Source organism: Mastigoproctus giganteus, chromosome 5 (genome assembly GCF_048544385.1).
Source record: "Mastigoproctus giganteus isolate SK-2022 chromosome 5, ASM4854438v1, whole genome shotgun sequence".
Lineage (NCBI taxonomy): Eukaryota > Metazoa > Arthropoda > Arachnida > Uropygi > Thelyphonidae > Mastigoproctus > Mastigoproctus giganteus.
Genome location: NC_143579.1, coordinates 56,199,747 through 56,221,070, shown reverse-complemented (window position 1 = coordinate 56,221,070; position 21,324 = coordinate 56,199,747). Strand labels below are relative to the sequence as shown.

Sequence of the window (21,324 nt, the reverse complement as noted above, 5' to 3'; positions counted from 1 at the left end):
AGACTAGGCACCTGCGCGGTGATCTGATTGAAGTGTATAAGGCCTTGAATGGGTTGAGCACGCTGAATTCTGATGGGATCCTTCTGCTCTTCGTGGACTTGTTAAGATTATGAACCTGAGGGAGCATAAATTTAAATTAAGGAAAGATGGATGTAGAATAGATGTGCGGAAATTTGCCTTTAGTCAGCGGGTGGTTAATTGCTCGAACAAACTTCCATCTGTCGTTGTGGAAGTTGATAGGTTAAATTAATTTAAGGAGGAACTAGACAAATATTTAGAGGGAATGTTTGTGTGATTTTTTTTTTTTTTTTGGCTGATGCTGCATAAGCTCATACACTTGCTTTCTTGCATCACATGCCACTACTACAACTACTACTACTACTACTACTACTACTAGTACTAATACTTCTTTAATCAGTGACTCCAATATTTCCTCTCAGGCAGAATTTAAACTAACAGGTCTGTAATTACTAATGTCACATTTTGATCTCCCTTTGTGAACTGGGGTTACAATCACAGACCTCCAGTTCATAGAATCATCCCCTGAATCCAAAGGGCCCTTATTATTACTTGCCTCCTTTGCTGCCTCACTTAATATAAATGGATAGATCTCATCCACCCTAGGTGCTCTTTTATGTTTAGCTACAACAATTTCTCTTCAATATTCTTCTTAGTTATCACAAAATCGTTTAGCTCCCTGTTAGAGTTTGATTACTTCTGACATCCCCTTACATAAAGAATATTTATGGCATTTTGTATAAATGGCCCGTACTATGGCGACCTCTAGTTGTTTACATTCCCCCGAGTTCACGAACTCCTGTAAAATCTTACGGCTGGTAGAATTAGTGTGGTTTGGTGGGGGAACTTTTTTTAAAGCGAAATGGCAGTTCGATGATGGATCAATTTATGCATAACTCTTTGCATATATGTAAACATAGGAAGTGTATTGTGCAATTTATTGAAGTGTTCTTAATTATTTTTAGTTTTTATTTGTGCTGTAAGCATACTATTATTGTGGCCGCTTCAGGGTCGTCTACGTCTTGCAATGATATCCAGTGCATCCACGGAACTTGTAAGGATGCACGTTGTGCATGCGAGCGCGGCTGGCAAGGTGCTGCTTGTCATTTGTGTGGGGGAAGAGTAAGGTAGGGTTGTTTCATTTACATGGGTTTATTAATTTAATTTTGTCCACTGTAGTACATGCATAATTCTGAAATGCAGTAGTAGTATAATGATGATATGTTGTGAGTGGCATGCATGTTTTGTAGTAACCAAATGATAGTTATAATTACATAAAGCATCTGGGGTGTAATACTGGATAAAAGTCCTTCGATTTTTTAAAAAAATCAATCAGCCGAAAAAAGTTTTGTATAAAAATTGAAAAATGATTTAGAACTTTCATGTTCAGTTCTTTCAGTCATGATGATCAGATTTCAGTGCCGATTTTTCTGTCGCTGTTCAAATGATAGCTGCCACATACAATTTATAATTGAATTAAAGCATTCACTCTTACATTGGAATTCCTCTTGAGCTACCAGTATTCAGTTTTCAAGGCATTTTGGGAATTTTCAATCCACAATGTTACTGTCCCTCCTCTTAGAAAATCTATGACACATTACTGTTCTTAAAGGACTATAAAAGAATAACAGCTGGGATTGTCCAGTCTTTACTAGTGACATGGCAAGTGACCACCCCAGCAGCACAGCAAAGGGGAGGATACCAAAGTCGAGTGGATACACCAAACTATTTAATCTTAACAATAAATATACACACGATTGATGAAAGCTCTCATTAGTGGGAGACTATGAAAGAGGAATGAGAGAGAGGGGAGAAATGATGGAATTTGGGAGGAGAAATAAATTGGTGGTAATGGTAAATAGATTAAGTCATTGGAGGCATTATACTTGGAAAATGCCAGGGGATGAGAAAAGACAGTAGATTATATAATGGTAAGAGAAAGGTGGTATATAAATTGTGAAAAATCAGTATGCATATCCAGGATAACTTGATATTATTATTATTATTATTAATATCAATTTATTTCCGAAGAAATGTCCTTTTACAGCTACAGCTAGAGGACATGAGTTATATACAGAGAAAAACATAAAATACAGACATATGCATTGCATACAGAGCCAGATACAATATACGGCCTTAAACAGCCACTGGTGAAGATACAAAAACATAAAGTTACAACAAGTACAAAAACATAAAGTTACAACAAATAAAAGTGCATCCGGATACATCGAAGCGTGGATATTGCGGTATCACAGAGAGTCCACCTAGAGCATGACTAAGGCATACATGTCTGCAAGAATGGAAGATCTGTAGGTTCTGTCCTTGCAAAGTTTCTCAGCGTCTATGGCTAATCTGTTAAATATTTGGAAGGAGTTGTGTGGAAACATGTTGTCCAGGGAGGACATGCTACGCAGCTTCGATCTGTATGGGGAGGTGTTGGACTGGCATCTTCTCCTGTCGGACGGTCTGGCGATGATATCCCAAATATCGGGTGACTTCAGTTTTCCGGATAGAAGCTGAGAGAGGGTAAGAAGGTTCCTAGAGATGATGAGATACCTCCAAGGAAGCGTATTAAGATTGGTGACCAGAACAGATTTTGAGATTGTAGGTGTTAGCCCGGCAACCCTATTTAGCCATTTCAAGATCCAGAATTCCAGGGAGAGGAACCTGGCTTGGTATGATGAGGGTGCTGAGGACCATATAGTCGAGGCATATAATGGAATTGGGAAAATGCAACGAAGAATGTATTTGATGATAAGGTCCGGGTTATGGAAGTTGGAGATCTCTTGTTTTACTGCCCATAAAGCCGAATATGTTTTCGTTCGAGTGGCATTAAAGTGAGGCAAGAAGGTGAGGTCTTTGTCCCAGATGATACCCAAATCTTTATGTTGGGTATCATCTGGGACATCTTTATGTCCCAGATGATACCCAAATCTTTATTGATAGCACTTACAGTATAGTAATTATATATCTAAGAATAAACTTTAAGAAAATTGAGAAGGGAAAGAGATAATAAATGGAATATGGAGAAGGAAAATTTTGCTAGGAAGGTTGAAATGAGATTCAGAAGTGAGGTCAAAAGTGAAGATGTCACTTAGAATTGGATTAAAATAATGAATAGGGTTACTGAGATCAGTGAGAAAGTAATAGGATGTAAGAAAAGGAAATTGAAATGAAAACTATGAGTTATGGTGAAAAGAAGAGAAATTGACGAAAGAAGAATGTGAACACAGCAGAAGGAAAGAGAAAATGTAGAGTATAATAATAGTTTGAAAGGAACAGATGAAGCAAGAGGAGAATGACTAAGGGAGCAGTAGGGAAATGGGGACTATGGAAAAATGGGAAGATATGATTTAATATTTGAAAGGGTAAAGTTTTTAAAACATGAATTTAAGAATGGACCAAGGTGGAATTTAATTAAGGATGGTGATGGGAGGATTATTAAAAGGAAAAGATGTTATACTGAATATGTAAAGGATTTATATGATTGAGGAAGGGAGAGAAAGAAAGGCAGCAATTAAAGTAGAGATTAAAGATTAATGTGGGTTAAGTTAGGATGGATTGTGTGCAGTGGTAATTGAAACAGAAATTACAGCTGCATTAAGGGAAATAAAGAAAGGAAAAGGTTGGTTGGATTTGAAGGGATACCAATGGAAATACATAGTGATTGGAAATGTAGAGATAAGGGAACTAACAATTGTGTAAATGGATACATTCAGTAGCAACTTTATTAGGCACATTTACTCCTTTCATGAAATGGAGCATTCCTTCAGTAACAGCATCACATGTTAATACCATGTGATATAAATCAGACAGGTAGATACATTAGGGATACGCTGTTAAGTGCAGTTCAATGCAAACATTCAAACTGAATGAGTATTTTGCATCTACATTCAAACATGAGGAGTTATTAAGGTTTGAAAATGCCACAAGGTTATCAAATTGTAACAGGGTGCTTAATGATTTTGTAATAACTGAGAACAAAGTGGAGAAGAACTTGTTGAAGTTAAACATAAAGGCACCTGGAGTGGATGGGATCTATCCAGTTATATTAAAGGAGGCGGCAAAGGAAGTAAGCAAACCCTTAGCCATAATTATGAGAGAATCCTTGGACTCAGGGGAGGTCCCACGGACTGGAGATGTGCAAATGTGTCCCCCAATTCACAAAGGGGGATCGAAGGGTGACACGAGTAATTACAGACCAGTTAGTTTAACTTCTGTTCTGGGTAAAATAATGGAGTCACTGGTTAAAGATGCATTGCAGGATCATCTAGACAAGACTGCAGCAATAATTCAGACACAGCATGGGTTTGTTAAGGGCAAGTCTTGTCTGACAAATTTGATTGGTTATTATGATGTGGTTACAAAGGAACTGGATGCAAAAAATAATTTTGATATCATATACTTGGATTTAAGGAAAGCTTTTGACACTGTTGCCCATGGAAGACTACTGTATAAATTGAAGAAGAATGGTATTAAGGGTAAGTTGCTACAGTGGATAAAAGGATGGTTGACTGGTAGAAGACAGAGGGTTGTAATCAATGGGTGCTGCCCTTCGTGGACTAATGTTATTAGTGGAGTCCCACAGGGTTCGGTGTTGGGTCCACTGTTGTTTTGTATATTTATCAATGATATTGATGAAGGTATATCAGGCTTAATGTCGAAGTTTGCAGATGATACAAAGGTTGGCAGGGTTGTTAATGACAGTGTGTTACTGCAACAAGATCTAGAAAATTTGGGCAGATGGGCTGAGAAGGGGCAACTGAAATTTAACGTTGAAAAATGCAAAATACTGCATGTCGGTAGAAGTAACCCCAGAGAAACGTATCAATTGTGTGGTACTACACTTAAGGTGGTAGAAATTGAAAAAGACCTGGGAGTAATTGTGCAGTCAGATATGAAGTTTTCTGAGCAATGCAGACAGGCTTGTGTGTAGCACGCTTCTTGATTAGACCGGAGTTCGAGCCCGTCACCACCAAATACGGAGGATGCGGAAAGGTCAGGGAATGACCACCGCATACTCATAGCACATATTTCCCCAGCAATATGGCCTTAGTTGCTAATGCTCCTAAAAACCAAAATAACAAACAAACATAACAACAGCAGACAGGCTTCTAGGGCAGGTCATGGGGTGTTGTCAGTGATATACAGGAATTTTGCTAGCAGGGAAAAGGAGGTGATTGTCCTTTGTATAAGGCAATGGTCAGGCCATGCCTTGAGTACTGCGTGCAGGTCTGGAGGCCTCATTTTAGGAAGGATGTAGATTTACTTGAGCATGTACAGAGAAGGGCAACAAGATTGGTGAGGGGAATGAAGGGATCCTCTTACCAGGAGAGGCTTAAGTTCTGCAAATTGCAGCAGCAGCTGGAGACTAGGCACCTGCGAGGTGATCTGATTGCGGTGTATAAGGCCTTGAATTTGTTGAGCACACTGAATTCTGATGGGATTTTTCCACTTGTTCAGATTACAAACCTAAGGGGGCATAAATTGAAATTGGGGAAGGACAGATGTAGAATAGATGTGTGGAAATTTGCCTTTAGCCAGCGGGTGGTTAATTGCTGGAACAAACTTCCATCTGTCGTTGTGGAAGTTGTTTTGTAATTTTTTTTTTTTTTTTGGCTGATGCTGCATAAGCTCATACACTTGCTTTCTTGCATCACATGCCAGTACTACTACTACAACATGAGGAAGTCCATATGGAAGTTTAGAACAGAAGCTTATCGAACTCTAGCAGGAAGCTAAATGATTTTATAATTGCTCAGAGTAAAGTGGAGGAGAAATTGTTGAAGTTTTACACAAGAAAGGCACTTGTGATCTATCCAGTTATATTAAAGAAGGCAGCAAAGGAAGTAAGCAAACCCTTACCCATAATTATGAAAGCTTCCTTGGACTCGGGAAGTCCACATGGACTGGAGATGTGCAAAGGTGTCACTGATTCATAAAGGGGATCAAAGGGTGACACAATTAATTACAGACCTGTTAGTGTAACTGCTGTACTGTTAGTTAATGGAGTCACTCCTTAAAGAAGTGCTGCCGGATCATCTAGACAAGACTGCAGTTATAGTTCAGACACAGCATGGGTTTGTTAGGGGAGGTCTTGTCTGACAAATTTGATTGGATACTATGATGTCACAAAGGAACAGGATGCAAAAAATAATTTTGATATCATATACTTGGATTTTAAGAAAGTGATACTGTTGATACTGATACTTTTGATACTGTTACGTCATAGTATATGAAAATGAAAACAGAAAATATTGAGAAATCATTTAGAGAATATTTGTGGGGAAAGGTATACAGTAGGAATTTATTTCATTTATAAATTTAAAAAATATGGAAATTTAAAAAAAAAAAATGTCTATCAGATGCCACTTTAGCAGCAGCAGCATAGGGTTAACAGAACCTGTATGAGATATCCTAGCAGCCGATGTGCACTGCTCACAGAGCTTCATGTCAGATGGTACAGTTACCCCACGTCTTTTCTGTGTCCCACTACCCGAGTGTGGCACCACTTAACTAGTAAATTATTCTGGGATTACTACCCGAATGCAGTACTTTACATGTATAAATGTTAAACCTCAACTGCCATTTTCAACCCATCTGCCTAATTTATCCAGTTCTTGGTGGAGTAGTATGCCCTAATTACTGCTCTTAACCATCCTGCTCACCTTTGTATCATCAGCAAACTCAGACATTAAGCTTGATATGACTTTATCAGTATCATTAATCAGTGTTGAAAATGGGCTCAGCAGCCAATCCTGAGCTACTCAGTTGATAACATTAGCCCATAAAGAGCAGTGGTCAATATTAATCACTCAGTCTCCTTCCCCTAAACTGTTCCTTTATCTATAGCAGTAACTTGCCCCTAATGCCACACTTTTACAATTTGTACACAGTCATTCATGTGGAACAGAATCAAAATTTTTACTGAACTTTAAATACAGTTGGACTTATTTTTAACGAACTTCCATATAGTGAACTTTTTTGATTTCCCCTTGGTCATTTACATTGAAAATAGTTTCTGTATAACAAAGAAAATTTCCATACAACAAACTGATTTCGAGAGACCTGGTTACGCATTGTTTGCATCCTCTGGCCTTCAGGCAAAAAGCTGATGCTGTAGAAAGCACAAATTAATAGCTAAAAGAATTAAGCATTAATCCCTTTAGCTTTTAATAGCTAAAGGGATTAATGGCTTTAATTCCACAAATTAAGAGCTAAAACATTTTTCAATTTAATGGTGCCTGTAAAACCCTGCAGGAGGAAACTGGCCAACCATGACTTGGGACAGAAAAATATGGAAGTTTGGGAGAGGCATTTGCCCAGCAGTGGGTCAGCAATGGCTAAAAAGAAGTAAAACCTATACAACTTATACACTACTATGCCTAGAAGTCCCGCTGGTCAGCTGTCCACAGCCATTGGCAAAGATTAAGGCATATTCCCGATGCGAGCATTGGCTCAACCTATTTTCTACCTTAACCTATTTTCTAAATAGGTCAACCTATTTTCTACCTTAAGCATCCTATTAGAAAATTAGGAGAGAGTGATTTTCCTTTATCTCAGAAATTCATCTGTTGTTTCGAAGAAATGAGTCATCCACACTTTCACTAAATTTCACCTGTCTCTGTTTACATGGTAGCTATAAGTGGTCCCTAATTTCAGCTTTGTTTTAACTGCTGTGCAAGTAACTTCACAGTGTCTAAGAGAAAATCCTTGGAGTGTACTGTGAAAAAGTGGAAGTATTTAGTAGTGTAGATTGTGGAGCTAAAAAAAAAAAGAAATTGCTTTAAAATTAAAATTTGTGTCAACCATTCTGAAAAATCCTGTTTTGATTCTCAAACTGTTTAAGGAAACGGGACCTAGTCAGAATCGTGCGAAATTATGCCTTTGGGAAGGTGTAGATGAAGCAGTTTTTAAGCGGATGAAGTTGATTTGAGACCAAAACATGCCGATATCAGGGCTATTAAAAGAAAAGGCTATGGAGTATGCATCATTTCTGGGACACAAAACATTCCAAGCCAATTCTGGTTGGCTGGACCAGATTTAAAGAGCACCATGGCTTACTTGAAAAAGTTATTTCCGATGAAAGTGGAGTTGTAATCGAAGAAGACTATATACCCATTGGAAAGAAACAGTTTTGAAAAAAAATTATGGAGGACTAAGAGTCCAAAGACATATTCAACGTTGATGAAACATGTCTATTTTTTAAATGTTTAGGTGGTAAAAATAGTAAGGAGAGAATTACACTCTTGGTTGCAAATATGGCTGGAAATGAAAAACTGAAGCTTTTGGTAATAGGCAAAAGTAAACAATCCGATGTTTCAAAGGAGTAAAGTCGTTAGAGTTGGACTACAACAGGCCCCCTGGTGCCAAACGATTGTGACTGAGCGATTTCTCTGTGATTTTCTAAAAGGTGAATTATAGTTATCTTTTACGTTTCTCTCCTTAATATATCCTTTTATTTAATAGCAGCTCGTTTATCAAAAGTGCTGGTAGAGAGCAAGGAAGGAAAGTAACCTTTCTTTATTTTTCATATTTTATTAGGCTAACTCCTACTAATTTTGCTTGGTCACACCAGGCACTGCTTCTGCCTCCCCATGGCAGGGCCGGTAGCCTTGGCAGAAAAGTTCATCTGCCAGGGGCTAAAAGGAGCCAACATGGAACAAAACGTTTCATCTTTAGAGCCGCCAAGCTGTCGGCCAGAGACAGAAAATGACCATGATTCGTCACAACCAAAGAGGTTGAAAACCAATCCCTCAGCAACAGACTTACCTGATTCTTAATAATGCACTCACTATCAGAACAGCCTCTCAGTAAGCTATCCCCTTTTCTAATCCAAAAACACTTGGAAAGTATTGCAGGGTCTCCCAAGACTGTTAAGAGACTGCAATCAGGAGACTTACTTGTTAAAACTCTAAACTGCAGGCATTCTGAAAAACTGCTAAAAATGACAAATTTTGCTGGTATTCCAGTTAAAGTAACTCCACATGCAACCCTAAATACATTAAAGGGTGTAATGTCTAGTTGGGACCTGATGAATGTTATGGAGGAAGAAATTAAAGAAGAGCTTCAGGAACAAAATGTAATTGCTGTAAAAAGAATTATGATCAAAAGAGACAATATTCTCACACCTACCAGAAATATCATTCTCACCTTTAACAGTCCAAACCTATCCTCATCAGTAAAAGCAGGATATCTACTTTGCCGCACTCATCCTTTCATACCCAATTCGTTGAGATGTTATAAATGCCAAAGTATGGCCACTCTCAAACGACATGCAGAGGGAACCCAGTTTGTCCCAACTGTGGATCCTCTAATCACATACAAAGCGATTGCTCGGCGAAGGAAATGATCTGTCCCAACGGCAAAGGCAACCATCCTGCCTACTCTAAGACATATGAGAGGTGGAAAACAGAGAAAAAAATTGTGAAATGTAAAGTTGAAAACAGAGTTAGTTATCAGGAGGTAAGGAAATTAATTGCACCCAGTATACCTAAGCGTACCTATGCCAATATTACAAAAAAATTTCAAACCATTGCCACTCAAACTGATATTACTGTTCTAACAAACACATCAATCTCTGACTGGGCTCGGGCTGTCCTCCCTCAGCATCGGTCCATTGCCCTTAAGCACTCAGACCAAGTAAGTAATACGCCTCTCACAATACTAGCGAAATCTCAAACTCTGCCAGTGAATGCTGCTACTTCAAATAATCCTAGTTCAACTTCAAAAAAGATTATTCAGGACACATCGATGGATGCAGAGTACTCATCCATAAAGGAAGGTCCAATTCTGGAAATATTTGCAGAAGAAGAGATGGACACTGGTCGCCCGTCCTTTCCAAAAAGAGACAAATCGAAGTCTGAATGCCATAAGACAGCCAAGTCAGGTACAGTTTCTTCTAAATTCAAGTAATGCCTTATATTTTGCAGTGGAATTGCAGAGGCTTTCGTGGCAACATTGACAGCATTCAATGCTTAATTAACCACTACTCTCCAGTTGGTTTCTGCCTGCAAGAAACATGTTTACCTCCTCAAATCTCCATTTCCATAGAAAACTACTCAATCTATAGACAAGATCGGAATACATCAGATTCTGCTCGTGGTGGTGTAGCCATTTTGATTAGCTCAAAGATTCCGGCTAGGCAAATCACTCTCAAAACTCAAAAATAGCCGTTGCTGTGTGGCTGATTACTCAGATTGCTTTAACACTAGTCTCAGTTTATCTCCCACCAAATCATACTTTTTTTTTTTTTTTTTTTTTTTATGAAAACCCCAAACACAAGAGGTATTAGAATCTATAGTACTTAGTACCGTGCTTGGGTTGGAGGTTGAGAAGATGAAAGAAGATATTTGTTGACATTAGACTTGAACTTCTGTAGACTAATTTTCAGGAAATACATATGAAGGAAGGTTGTTCCAGAAAACGGCAGTTGAATGAATAAACGAGGAAGGTGAAAAGTTGGTTCTGTGAGTTTGAAGTTGGACAGTAAATGGATGTTGGCTGGTGGCAGCATGTGTTCGGACTGTTTTGAAGGAGAGAGCGGGAATTATAGAAGGCAATTCAGAAGAACAGTACCCATGGAAGTATCTGTAGAAAAGGCATGCAGCAGAAACAGCATGTCTATGAGACAGCGAGTGGAGAGACTCTGTTAGAGATGAATCATTAATTAGCCTAACTGCCCTTCTTCTGAATGGAATCTAGAAGCCTGAGAGAGGTTTTGGGGGCACTGCCCCGGATGTGGGAACAATATTCCATGGTAGGGCGGATTTGCGATTTGTACAGAGTCAACAGCTGTTTGGAAGAAAAGTAACGCTGAGAGCGAAAGAGAAAACCAAGTTTTTTAGATGCAGAGGAAGCAATATTTGTAATGTGCTTGTGCCAAGAGAGATTAGAAGTCATGGTAATCCCCAAAAGAGATATATCATTTTGCCTAGAAATCGGAATGTCACCAAAGATAAACATAGGAGCAGAAGAATTCTTTTTGCGAGATATAAGACAAGACTGAGTTTTAGAAGGATTGAAATCAACTAAGTTGTGTTTGCCCCACTGGAGAATTACCTGGAGATTGGCATTTAAGGGATTGGTAGCAGATATTTGAGAAATTGAAGCTGATTGAGCAGGGCAAGGTTTCTCAAAATGGAAAGTAGAATGTATTGTGCTATCATCGGCAAAACTATGGATAGGATTTCCAGTCAATGGAAGAAGGTCATTAATATACAAAAGGAAAAGAGTGTGGGGAAAGAACTGAACCTTGGGGGATACCGACATTAGTGGAGAAGTTAGAAGACAGAGAGCCATCTACCATCACCCTCAATGAGCGATCAGAGAGAAAACTGGATAACCAATTACAAAAAACAGTTGGCAAATCATAAATGGTTTGTTTGTTATTTGGTTTTTAGGAGCATTAGCAACTAAGGCCATATTGCTCCGGGGATATGCGGTGGTCGTTCCCTGACCTTTCCGCATCCTCTGTATTTGGTGGTGACGGGCTCGAACCCCGGTCTAATCAAGAAGCGTGTGCTACGCACTGCTGCTCCTGCCCACCTGGCTACGGAGGTGCCAAAACCATAAATGGAAGCTTGTTTAGAAGACCTTTATGCCAAACACGGTCGGAAGTCTTTGAGATGTCAAGAGCAACTGCTTGTGTTTCACCGAACTTTTCCATAGAATTTGTCCATAAATGGGTAACATAGGCCAGAATATCACCAGTGGATCGACTCTGACGGAATCCATACTGGCAATCGTTGATCAGACGGAATGTTTCTAGGTAGTTTAAGAGTTGGCGGTTAATTGATTTCGCCATTACTTTAGAAATAGTAGAAGTTATTGCAATGGGACGACAATTTGATGGGAGGGATTTGTCACCCTTTTTAGGAACTGGCTGGATGTGAGCAAATTTCCAAGCAGAAGGAAAAACATCTTTGGGATAAGAAAGTGAAAAAAAAGGTGGCAAAGAACAGGAGTAAGTTCAGGAGCACAGGTTTTGAGAACAAGTGGAGAAATACCATCAGGACCTGGAGCTTTCTTGGCATCAAGATGCTAAGAAAGCTCCAGGTCCTGATGGTATTTCGTCAAAATCCTTCTGGCATCCTTTTGACGGAAGACCACAGGAAGCATTGAATGGAGCATGTTGGGAATGGTGGGAGGTGTTTTACCAAGATCATTAATACATGAGTTGGAAGTAAAATGGGATGCTAGCAGGTCAGCTTTATCCTTGGCTGAAGTGACAACAGAACCATCTGGTTTTGACAGAGGTGGGAGAAGAGATGGGCAAAAGTTGTGGCCAATAGTTTTGGCAAGAGACCAGAATGCTCAGCTACCATTAGGGCAAGAAGCAAGTTTTCTACTCTTAGCCTGTTCAAACTCTGGTTTGGACTGATTAATAACTGCTTTAGAATTGTTGCAATCTTTGGTGTTGGCAGAAAATGAAACTGAAGAATTAGAAACGAGCCAATTACAATATGCATTGTTCTTCTCCTGAACAGTCTTAGCACATTACTTACTCTTATAACGACCTTGAACTTTTAAGACTACACTCCCCTGTCTGCTTGCTAGCAGATTTCAATGGCTACCATCCTTTATGGGATCATCTAAATTAGACACGCGGCCGACTGATTGAAAGTTTACTGGAAAAACCAAACCAAACCTCGCTCTTCTTAATAGTGGCTCGCCCACCCACATACAGTTACCTACTGGACAGACTTCTCCAATTGACCTATCAGTTTGCTCCTCGATACTCTTTTCAGTCATGCAGTGGTCTGCTCTGGATGATCCCATGGGTAGTGATCATTTTCCAATTGTTTGTAATCTGATGACTACACAACCACCATTATACCAACCCTGCAGGAAATGGAAATTTTTTAAAGCCAATTGGGCCAAATTTCAGTCAGCAATCACTCTTGACAAAAAAACTATTCAACTACAGCCCATAGATGAAGTTACTGATTATATCACATCCCATCTTTTAGTTGCAGCTAAGTACTCAATTCCATTATCAAATCCCCCGACCCAACGGCATTTCAACTACTGGTGGAACGAAGAGTGCACAAAAGCAAAGGAAGAAAAAAAAATAAAGCATTTAATTTATTCCATCGATCTCCAACTGCAGCTAATCTAATTAGTTACAAGAAGCTAAGGGCAAAAGCATGTTACATTCAAAAGCAAGCCAAGAAAGATTCTTGGACTCAGTTTGCATCTACTATCAATAGAAACTTTGACTCCAGTCTAATATGGAAGAAAATTAGGCAGCTTTCTGGGAAGTTTCCAACTGTTCCTTCCCCAATTCTTTCCTGCAATGGGCAAGAACTCTCTGCTCCTCTAGATATAGCCAATACCTTGGACAAAACCTTTGCTCATGTCTCAGCTGCATCAAACTACACTCCGAAATTCCAGAAAATTAAGGCCACCACCGAACAGAGACCTATCAACTTTCGAACCTCACTATCACTTCCATATAATCAGCCTCTTCAATATTGTAAACTTTTACAGGCTATCAGAACAACACGAAACAGTGCCCTTGGGCCAGATGGCATATATTATGTCATGCTGCAGCATCTCAATGACAAAAACTTACAATTGCTTCTAGTCTTTTTTAACCGGATCTTCCTGGAAAATATTTATCCAACCTCTTGGCACCATGCTACATTTTTGGTGTTTTTGAAACCTGTAAATGATCCCTCCAATCCTAATAGTTAAAGGCCAATCTCTCTGTCAAGTTGCCTTGGTAAAATTCTTGAAAAAATGATCCACAGTCGACTCATTTGGATCATTGAAACTCAACATCTACTGAGTAATTGTCAACATGGCTTTCGCCAAAACAGGTCCTCCTTAGATCTGATGATCTGAATCTGAAATTCGCAATGCCTTTGTTAAAAACAAACACCTTGTTATGGTCTCCATAGATATAGAGAAGGCATTCGATACTACTTGGCAGTATGGCATTCTCAGTGACCTTCATACTCTTGGTCTACGAGACAACCTGCCCATATTTATTAGGAACTTCCTCAAGAGCCAATCTTTCCAGGTCAGATATCAAAATTTCCTTTCTGCTACATTTTCGCAGGAAGGAGTACCACAAGGATCAGTATTGAGTGCAACCCTGTTTCCCTTAGAATTGATTCCATTACAAAAGAACACCCAAATACTGTAGAGGTGTACCTTTATGCTGTTGATCTCTCTATTTCTTGTCATTCTCAGAACATGAGATCTATTAAAAGGCAATTGCAGACATCCCACAATAAAGTACAAAAGTGGACTGAGCTCAATGGATATCGTCTTTCCCAACAGAAAACAGTTGTGATACACTTTTGCAGTCAGTGCAAATTACATGCAGATCCTGAACTTCAGATTTCAAATTCCACCGTTCCGATTGCCAGCAATATCAAATTCTTGGGACTAATCCTGGACAGTAAGCTAATCCTGGACTTCTTTGAGCATGTTAAAATAATACGTACTACCTGTCTTAAAAAGATCAACATGCTAAGAGCTTTATCTGCCTTGTCTTGGGGAGCAGATCATACAACTTTGCTGCTTTTATATAGAGCACTGATTAGATCCCGTTTAGATTATAGTGCTCCAGTTTATGATTCTGCCCAAAGGAGTGTGCTACGCTGGCTGGATCCTATTCAACATAATGCACTGTGGATTGCAATTGGTGCATATAGGACATCTCCAACTCAGTCTATACATTGAAGCTCATGAGCCCCCTCTGCATCTCCACAGAAAAATGCTATTATTTAAATATGCAGCCAAAATACAGACTTGCTCTTCACATCCTATTCAGCCATACCTTTTTAATCAACCACTACTCAATCTCTACAGAAATAAACCAAGTAAAATACGACCAGCTGGCCTACGGCTCCTTGAAATATCACAGAATTGGAATGTTCCTCTCCACAATAGGCAACAGATAAAGAATTACTCTCATCCACCATAGACCCCCTTGCCTCAACTGACCTGTGGTACTTATTTTCTTCAATGGGGAAAGAATCGTCTACCGGCACTGACTGTACAACTCCATGCTAGCCATATTCCAACCTGTGCTGACTTCTTGCCGATATATATGGATCCAAATCTCTTTCAACTGTTGGAGCAGCAGCAGTGTTTTCCTCTACTATCATATCGGCTTCTCTTCCACCTGAGTATAGCAACTTTTCAGCAGAACTGTGTGCAATACAATTAGCTCTAGAAAATTTTACTCTACACCCATCTGCAAAATATAGTTTACACAGACTCTCTCAGCTCAATTAAAGCAATGCAGAATCCCTCTCAAAAGAATCACCATATTTTAATGAAAATCAATCAGGAGTTTGTTATTGCAGATTGATCATCGTCAACAACTAGTGAAGTTTTGCTGGATTTCAGCACATTCAGGCATAAAAGGGAATGAAGTGGATGATATATCTGCCAAAAGTCCATCAACTTTAGACCTAACCTCTGTCCCTATTCCAGTGCCTGATTATAATATCTTAATTCAAGCAGCATGCCATGCACAGTAGACAGAGTTATGGCATAACCAAACGAATAATAAACTTTTCCAGTTGAAACAAGACCCATAGTTCTGGCACTCAAGCAATCAGACAGTGCGGCGGGAAGAAGTGGTACTCACACGGATGAGAATAGGACACACCCATCTGACTCACCTCCATCTACTAATGGGCGATGATCCTCCTCAGTGTCCACACTGCTTAGAACATCTAGCAGTCAAACATATTCTGATTGTCTGTCCACACTATCAACAACAACGAGCTTCAGTACTTTAAAATCTGGCTAATCTTTGAGAACCATTGACATTACATCATATCCTCGGAGAGGAGGAAATGTTAACAAACTTTTCTGCTTTTTGAAACAAATTGGAGTGTATAATCTTTTATGATTAGGTGTCAGAACTGAAATTAAATTGAACTGGCTTCATTGTTAATTATTTTCTAATATTCCTATGAATAGGCACACTACAGCCATAGCAGCTAATGTGCCAATAAACAACCGTACCCCCCACACACTGGACTACAACAAAAAACCTTGAATGACAAATGAAAGTTTTGAGCATTGGATTTTAAATTTTTATAGAAAGATGACAAAAGAAAACAGAAAAAAATCGTGTTGATTGTCAACAACTGCCCTGCCCACCTTCACTCGGTAATTTTGAAACTTGCAAGTGCGAAGCCTGTTTTCTTCCTTCTGAATAATTCGTCTTAACTGCAGCCAATGGACTAAGGCATTATCAAGAATTCGAAAATGCACTACTGAAGGCATTCACTGAAAAAAATTATACTGAGAATAGAAACCAACCAACCTATAGATTTGTGGATGTGCATATCAGAGTTGGCGAAAGTGTGGAGTCAAGATGTGGTGGAAACAACAATTAATAATTGTTTTGCAAAAGCAGGTTTTGCTAAAATGCTAATTAACAGAGATGAGAGGGATGAACTACTAGAAGACTTTGAGAAACCTTGGGAAGAGTTCTAAGCGAGGTTTGATCAGTGGAGAAATTGTTCTTTACGAAATTTTAGTTGATAATGATGTCATAGTAGCTGAATATCTGAGTGACTCCAACATTTTGGAGAGTATTTAAAGAACTAGTGGCAATATCGACAATGAGTTGGATGAAAATGAGGGCAATATTAAACCTTCCAAACAAATGGAAGGCAGCATTTGAAAACTTTGCATCGAGGTCTTCAGTGGGAAGAAAATGAACATTTTATTATTATTAGCAGCTATATGGTGCAAGAAAGCCTGAAGCTTATGCTGCACCAGCCAAAAAAAAATTCCCAAGTTACCCTGAGAGAGAGAGAGAGAGAGAGAGAGAGAGAGAGAGAGAGAGAGAGAGAGAGAGAGAGAGAGAGAGAGAGAGAGAGAGAGAGAGAGAGAGAGAGAGAGAGAGAGAGAGTGAGTGAGTGAGTGTCAAAAGGGATTCACCAAGAAAGAGAAGAATGATATCCAGCTCAGGACCCTGGGTGTGCCAAGCCCATACTCACCAGATGTGAGCACCTGGGCTAATAAAACATATCTGGGTGTTTAAAGTTTAAACAAATGCGAACATTTTTATGAACGGTGTACAGTAGAATCTAGTGTACAAAAAAAAATAACCAAATATTTTAGACATAATTCTTAAAAGTGTACTAATAAATTGTGGGCATCATGTAAGTAGTCATTTCTTAATATGTATGCATTAATAAATTGTTTTAAAATGTTAGAAAATTTATTCATTCCCACTTCCTTCTTTCCCATCTTTTACTATATTTCTGAATGTACAGTATTTTTCATTGTTGAAAAGGTCATATTTTTTTATAACAAAATTTCTGTATAACGAATTTTTTCAAGGGAACAATCGATTTCGTTATATAGAGGTCCGACTGTATATGATATAAAATTTTTTTTTGCATCCATTTACTTTGACTACTTCATAGTAGCTAATCAGATTTAGAATGAACTGAATATATAGTTAGAAGCTTGTTTGCTGCAGAGAAAGCAGGTCTCATTTTTATATGTACTCTAATTACATATTTAAAATCAAAAATTTACAAATTATGTTATTTTCTTTTAATTCTTTTAGGTTAACAGAACCATCGGGATATATCACAGATGGAATTGGAAATTATTCAGTTGAAATGCAGTGTACTTGGCTTATTGATAGTGGACAAAAAAATTCTACTATTAGACTTCGGATAGTACACTTTCAAACTGAATGCAGCTGGGACCACTTATATGTATTTGATGGTGATTCAGTGTTTTCACCAATGATTGCTGCTTATAGGTAATGTAATTTTATTGATATCTTATTTTAAATCTATGGTGCCTCAGTGTCATAAAAAAAAAATAGTGATACTGTAGTACAACAGATTTATTGTACAAAAATGAAGATTGCTCAGGATTGATTATTTTTGAAAATTCAAATTAGATGTGCATCTGTGCTATTATGAATAATGAACTGAATTGAATATAAAAAGAAAACATGAAGTACAAAAAAAAAAAAAAATATGAAATGGAAAACAATGAAACTGTAGCAAAAAGAACTTGTTTTTTGCAGTGTGGCATTGAAACTCAGTGATATTAATACTGAATTGGTGTACAAATAGGACGTTATGGATTACCAGGTGTCACCCACTCATTAGGGGAGGGGGAAAGAGTGATCTGAAACAAGGGGGGTTTGTGTCTTGATGGGATAAAAACAAAACAGAAGTGAAACACCAAAACATTCTCTCCATAATGTTTTGATTAGAATCAAGTATTTTGAAATATTAAGTTGCTACAAATAGTGAGAATAAAATGTGGTAGATATTAAAAATAACATGCCTTTTCTATTGTCAAAATCTGATAAATATCAATATTTTTTCCCTTAAAAATAGAGAAATGGTCAAAAGATAGTTAAATTGCATATGGTAATTTGATATACCCACTAAAAAGATTTCAATAAGATTTCAGTAATATTGATTCTGTTCAAGTTTATGCACATTATATGCAGGGTGAATTTTACCTCAGTGTTTTAGTTCATTATTATTTTTTCTTTTTACTCATGCTTTCCCAACCATGCATTTTCATATGTATATGCAGTTCACTTCAGCTCTCCATAGAACTACAGTTATTGCCCCTGCCTCCCCCCCATTAATCATGGGAACAGACGAGAGAATTTGTTTACCCTCTTAATGACACACTTGTCAGTACCATACAGTAGACTCATAATTATCTGCATTGTGGATTAGCTGGATTCTCTACAGTTAATCTAGATCAGTTGAATAACAAAGAAATATGTGAAATCCATTACGGTTGTTTGTTTACATTTTGTAATATCCTAGTAGACACACTGGTGTTCAAAGAAAGTGAATCACCCCTTAAAATTATAATTGTTGTCCGAATAACAAGTATATGGCAGTATTTCTTACAGATTGCATCAGATCAGATTGACACGCGTAGGTGATGACATAATATTGCATCAGCTGTTACTTTCAGCTATATAAGCACGCTCTGCAAGAGTTGCAGTCATTCCTTGCTTGTGTCAGGGTGGCGAGTTACATGCAGTTGACGCCACGAAGAAAGAGTGCTATTGTTGCTTTACGTGAGGAAGGATGTTCTTCCCGTCATATTGCTTATAGTGTCTTGTAATCAGTCGACAATGAGTCTATTTCTTTCCAAACTCAAGCATACTGGTTCTACTGATAGGAAAAAAGGAACCGGATGCAAACGAGTCTCTACACCAAAACAGAACCATGTTTTGAAGCGCTTATGCCTTAAAAACTGTAAAGCTTTTTCGTCTGAGCTGAAAAGAGAATGGGAAGAACATACAGGAGTGGTAGCAGGTGCAGTAATGGTCAGAAGACACCTCTTCAAAAATGGACTTCTGGCCCATCGTCCTAAGAGGAAGCCCTTCCTCACACAAAAAATGAAAAAGGCCTGATTAATTTGGTGTAAGGAGCATGTCAAATGGATCCCCCGCACAGTGGAAGTCAGTTATTTTCTCTGGTGAGAAGAAATTCAACCTGCATGGCTCTGATGGGAGACAAACGATTTGCTGTACACGTGGTGGAGAATACCATCAAGGCTGTATGGTGTCTACAGTGAAATTCCCTACAAGCCAAATGATATGGGGATGCATTTTGTATCACGGAGTAGGTCACCTGCAGTTTACAAAAGGTTCCGTAAATGCCAATGGATACATGGCTATATTGAAGGCAAATTGCTGCTAAACATTAGAGACCATTTCAACCTGCCAAGTAACTGCATCTTTCAGAATGACTTTGCTCCTTGTCATCAAGCAAAAAGTGCAAGTAGGCACTTCTGTAGTTACTTTAGCTTCATTTCTGCATTAGAGGTTTGACGGTAATGTGTTTACATTTGTTACAGGCGAAAAAATGGTTGGTAGAATTGTCCATTACAACTCTTAGCTGGCCAAGAAACTGCCTAGACCTTGAATGCTATAGAGAACTGTTGACATTGTGTGTGATTTGCAGTTGCCAGAAAGAAAAGACCCTTCGTGAACTTCAGGAAGCCATAATTCGTGTTTGGAAGCATGAACTATCAGTTGATTATCTTCAGAAATTGATCTTGTCAATGCCTCGACGGTGTGCTGCTGTCATCAGGGCCAGAGGCGGTTCAACTAAATATTAGTTTGCATGTGGTAAACTTTTCATTTTGTTTTCCATTTCTTCTTCTTCAAGAGGAGTGTTTCCATTTACAATGGGTTTCCTCAGCCTACAAGTTATTTCTTGTTAGGAATTTTTTCCCGCCATAAAGTGCGGTTCAAGGTGTCTTGGTCGGTTAAGCCTTGGGCTGTCATGCACTCCCGTACTCCATCCATCCATGTCCTCCTAGGTCTTCCTCTTCTCCTTCTTCCAGGAGGTATCCATTCCAGGATAGCCTTTGGATATCTGTTTTCTTGCATCCGTTTTACATGTCCATACCATGTTAGATGCTTTTCTTTGATGGTGTCAATAATAGTCTTTTTCACTTCCATTTTTTCTCTTATGTCTTCATTCCGTTTTCTGTCTCTTCTAGAAGTTCCTGCCGAGCATCTCCAAAAATCCATTTCTGTGGAGAGCAATTTGTTTTCCGCTCGCCTATTCAATGTCCAGGTTTCCGCTCCATACAATAGAAACTTTGTACAATCGTTTGAAATATAAGTTTCTTTGTTTTAGTTAGGATATTTTTGCTCCACAGAACAGAGTTTAACATGCCGATAGCCTTTCTGCTGTCTGTTTTCCATTTAAAATGATAAATTGAAGCAAATTGAGGGCTTCTGATAACATTTCAGCCATAATTGTCGTGTTTACCAAAAGTGTTGTATAAAGGTTGCAGATGCTCATTTTGGAATTTTTGAGAGCACATGTCAAATATTACTTAGCTTTGCCTTAACTATTAATAAATATCTTTTGTTTATATTTCTATTTGCGATGCTAGTCATTAATGTAATATACCATTGCGAAAAAGGGTTAGAAATGTAAATTCCTAGGTGATGCACTTTCTTTGAACACCAGTGTGTGTGTATATATATATACTTCAAAGTTTTCTTATAGCCTGTACTTAGTAACTGTCCAGACCTGTTGCTGTGTAGTTTTGTTTGTCAGACAACAGTTATTCTGATTTTGAATTGTAATTTTGAGGTGTGGAAACAGGCCTTGAATATCTTATTAATTTTTGTTTTAAAAGTGTAGTGGAGCATATATAAGGGGATTCTAATTTCAGTCTTCTGATCTTGACATCAACTGCAAATTTTGATGCCAGACCCTGTAGCCCATTGTAGATGTCATTTAAGAATAATCAGATAGAACGAACGAACGGTGATCTTAGTACTGACCCTAGAGGGATCCT

General features: G+C 38.4%; 1 protein-coding gene across 1 annotated transcript in view; it reads left to right on the top strand.

Moving 5' to 3' along the window:
• The first annotated feature begins 894 nt into the window (after positions 1-894).
• The window catches only part of LOC150085411 (attractin-like protein 1), a 310,470-nt gene continuing 290,040 nt past the window's right edge, over positions 895-21,324 (top strand). Inside the window, exons 1-2 of the mRNA XM_090374560.1 lie at positions 895-1,145; positions 17,576-17,776. Of these exons, the coding sequence (XP_090230686.1) occupies positions 895-1,145; positions 17,576-17,776 (452 nt within the window). The remainder of the gene's footprint in view (positions 1,146-17,575; positions 17,777-21,324) is intronic.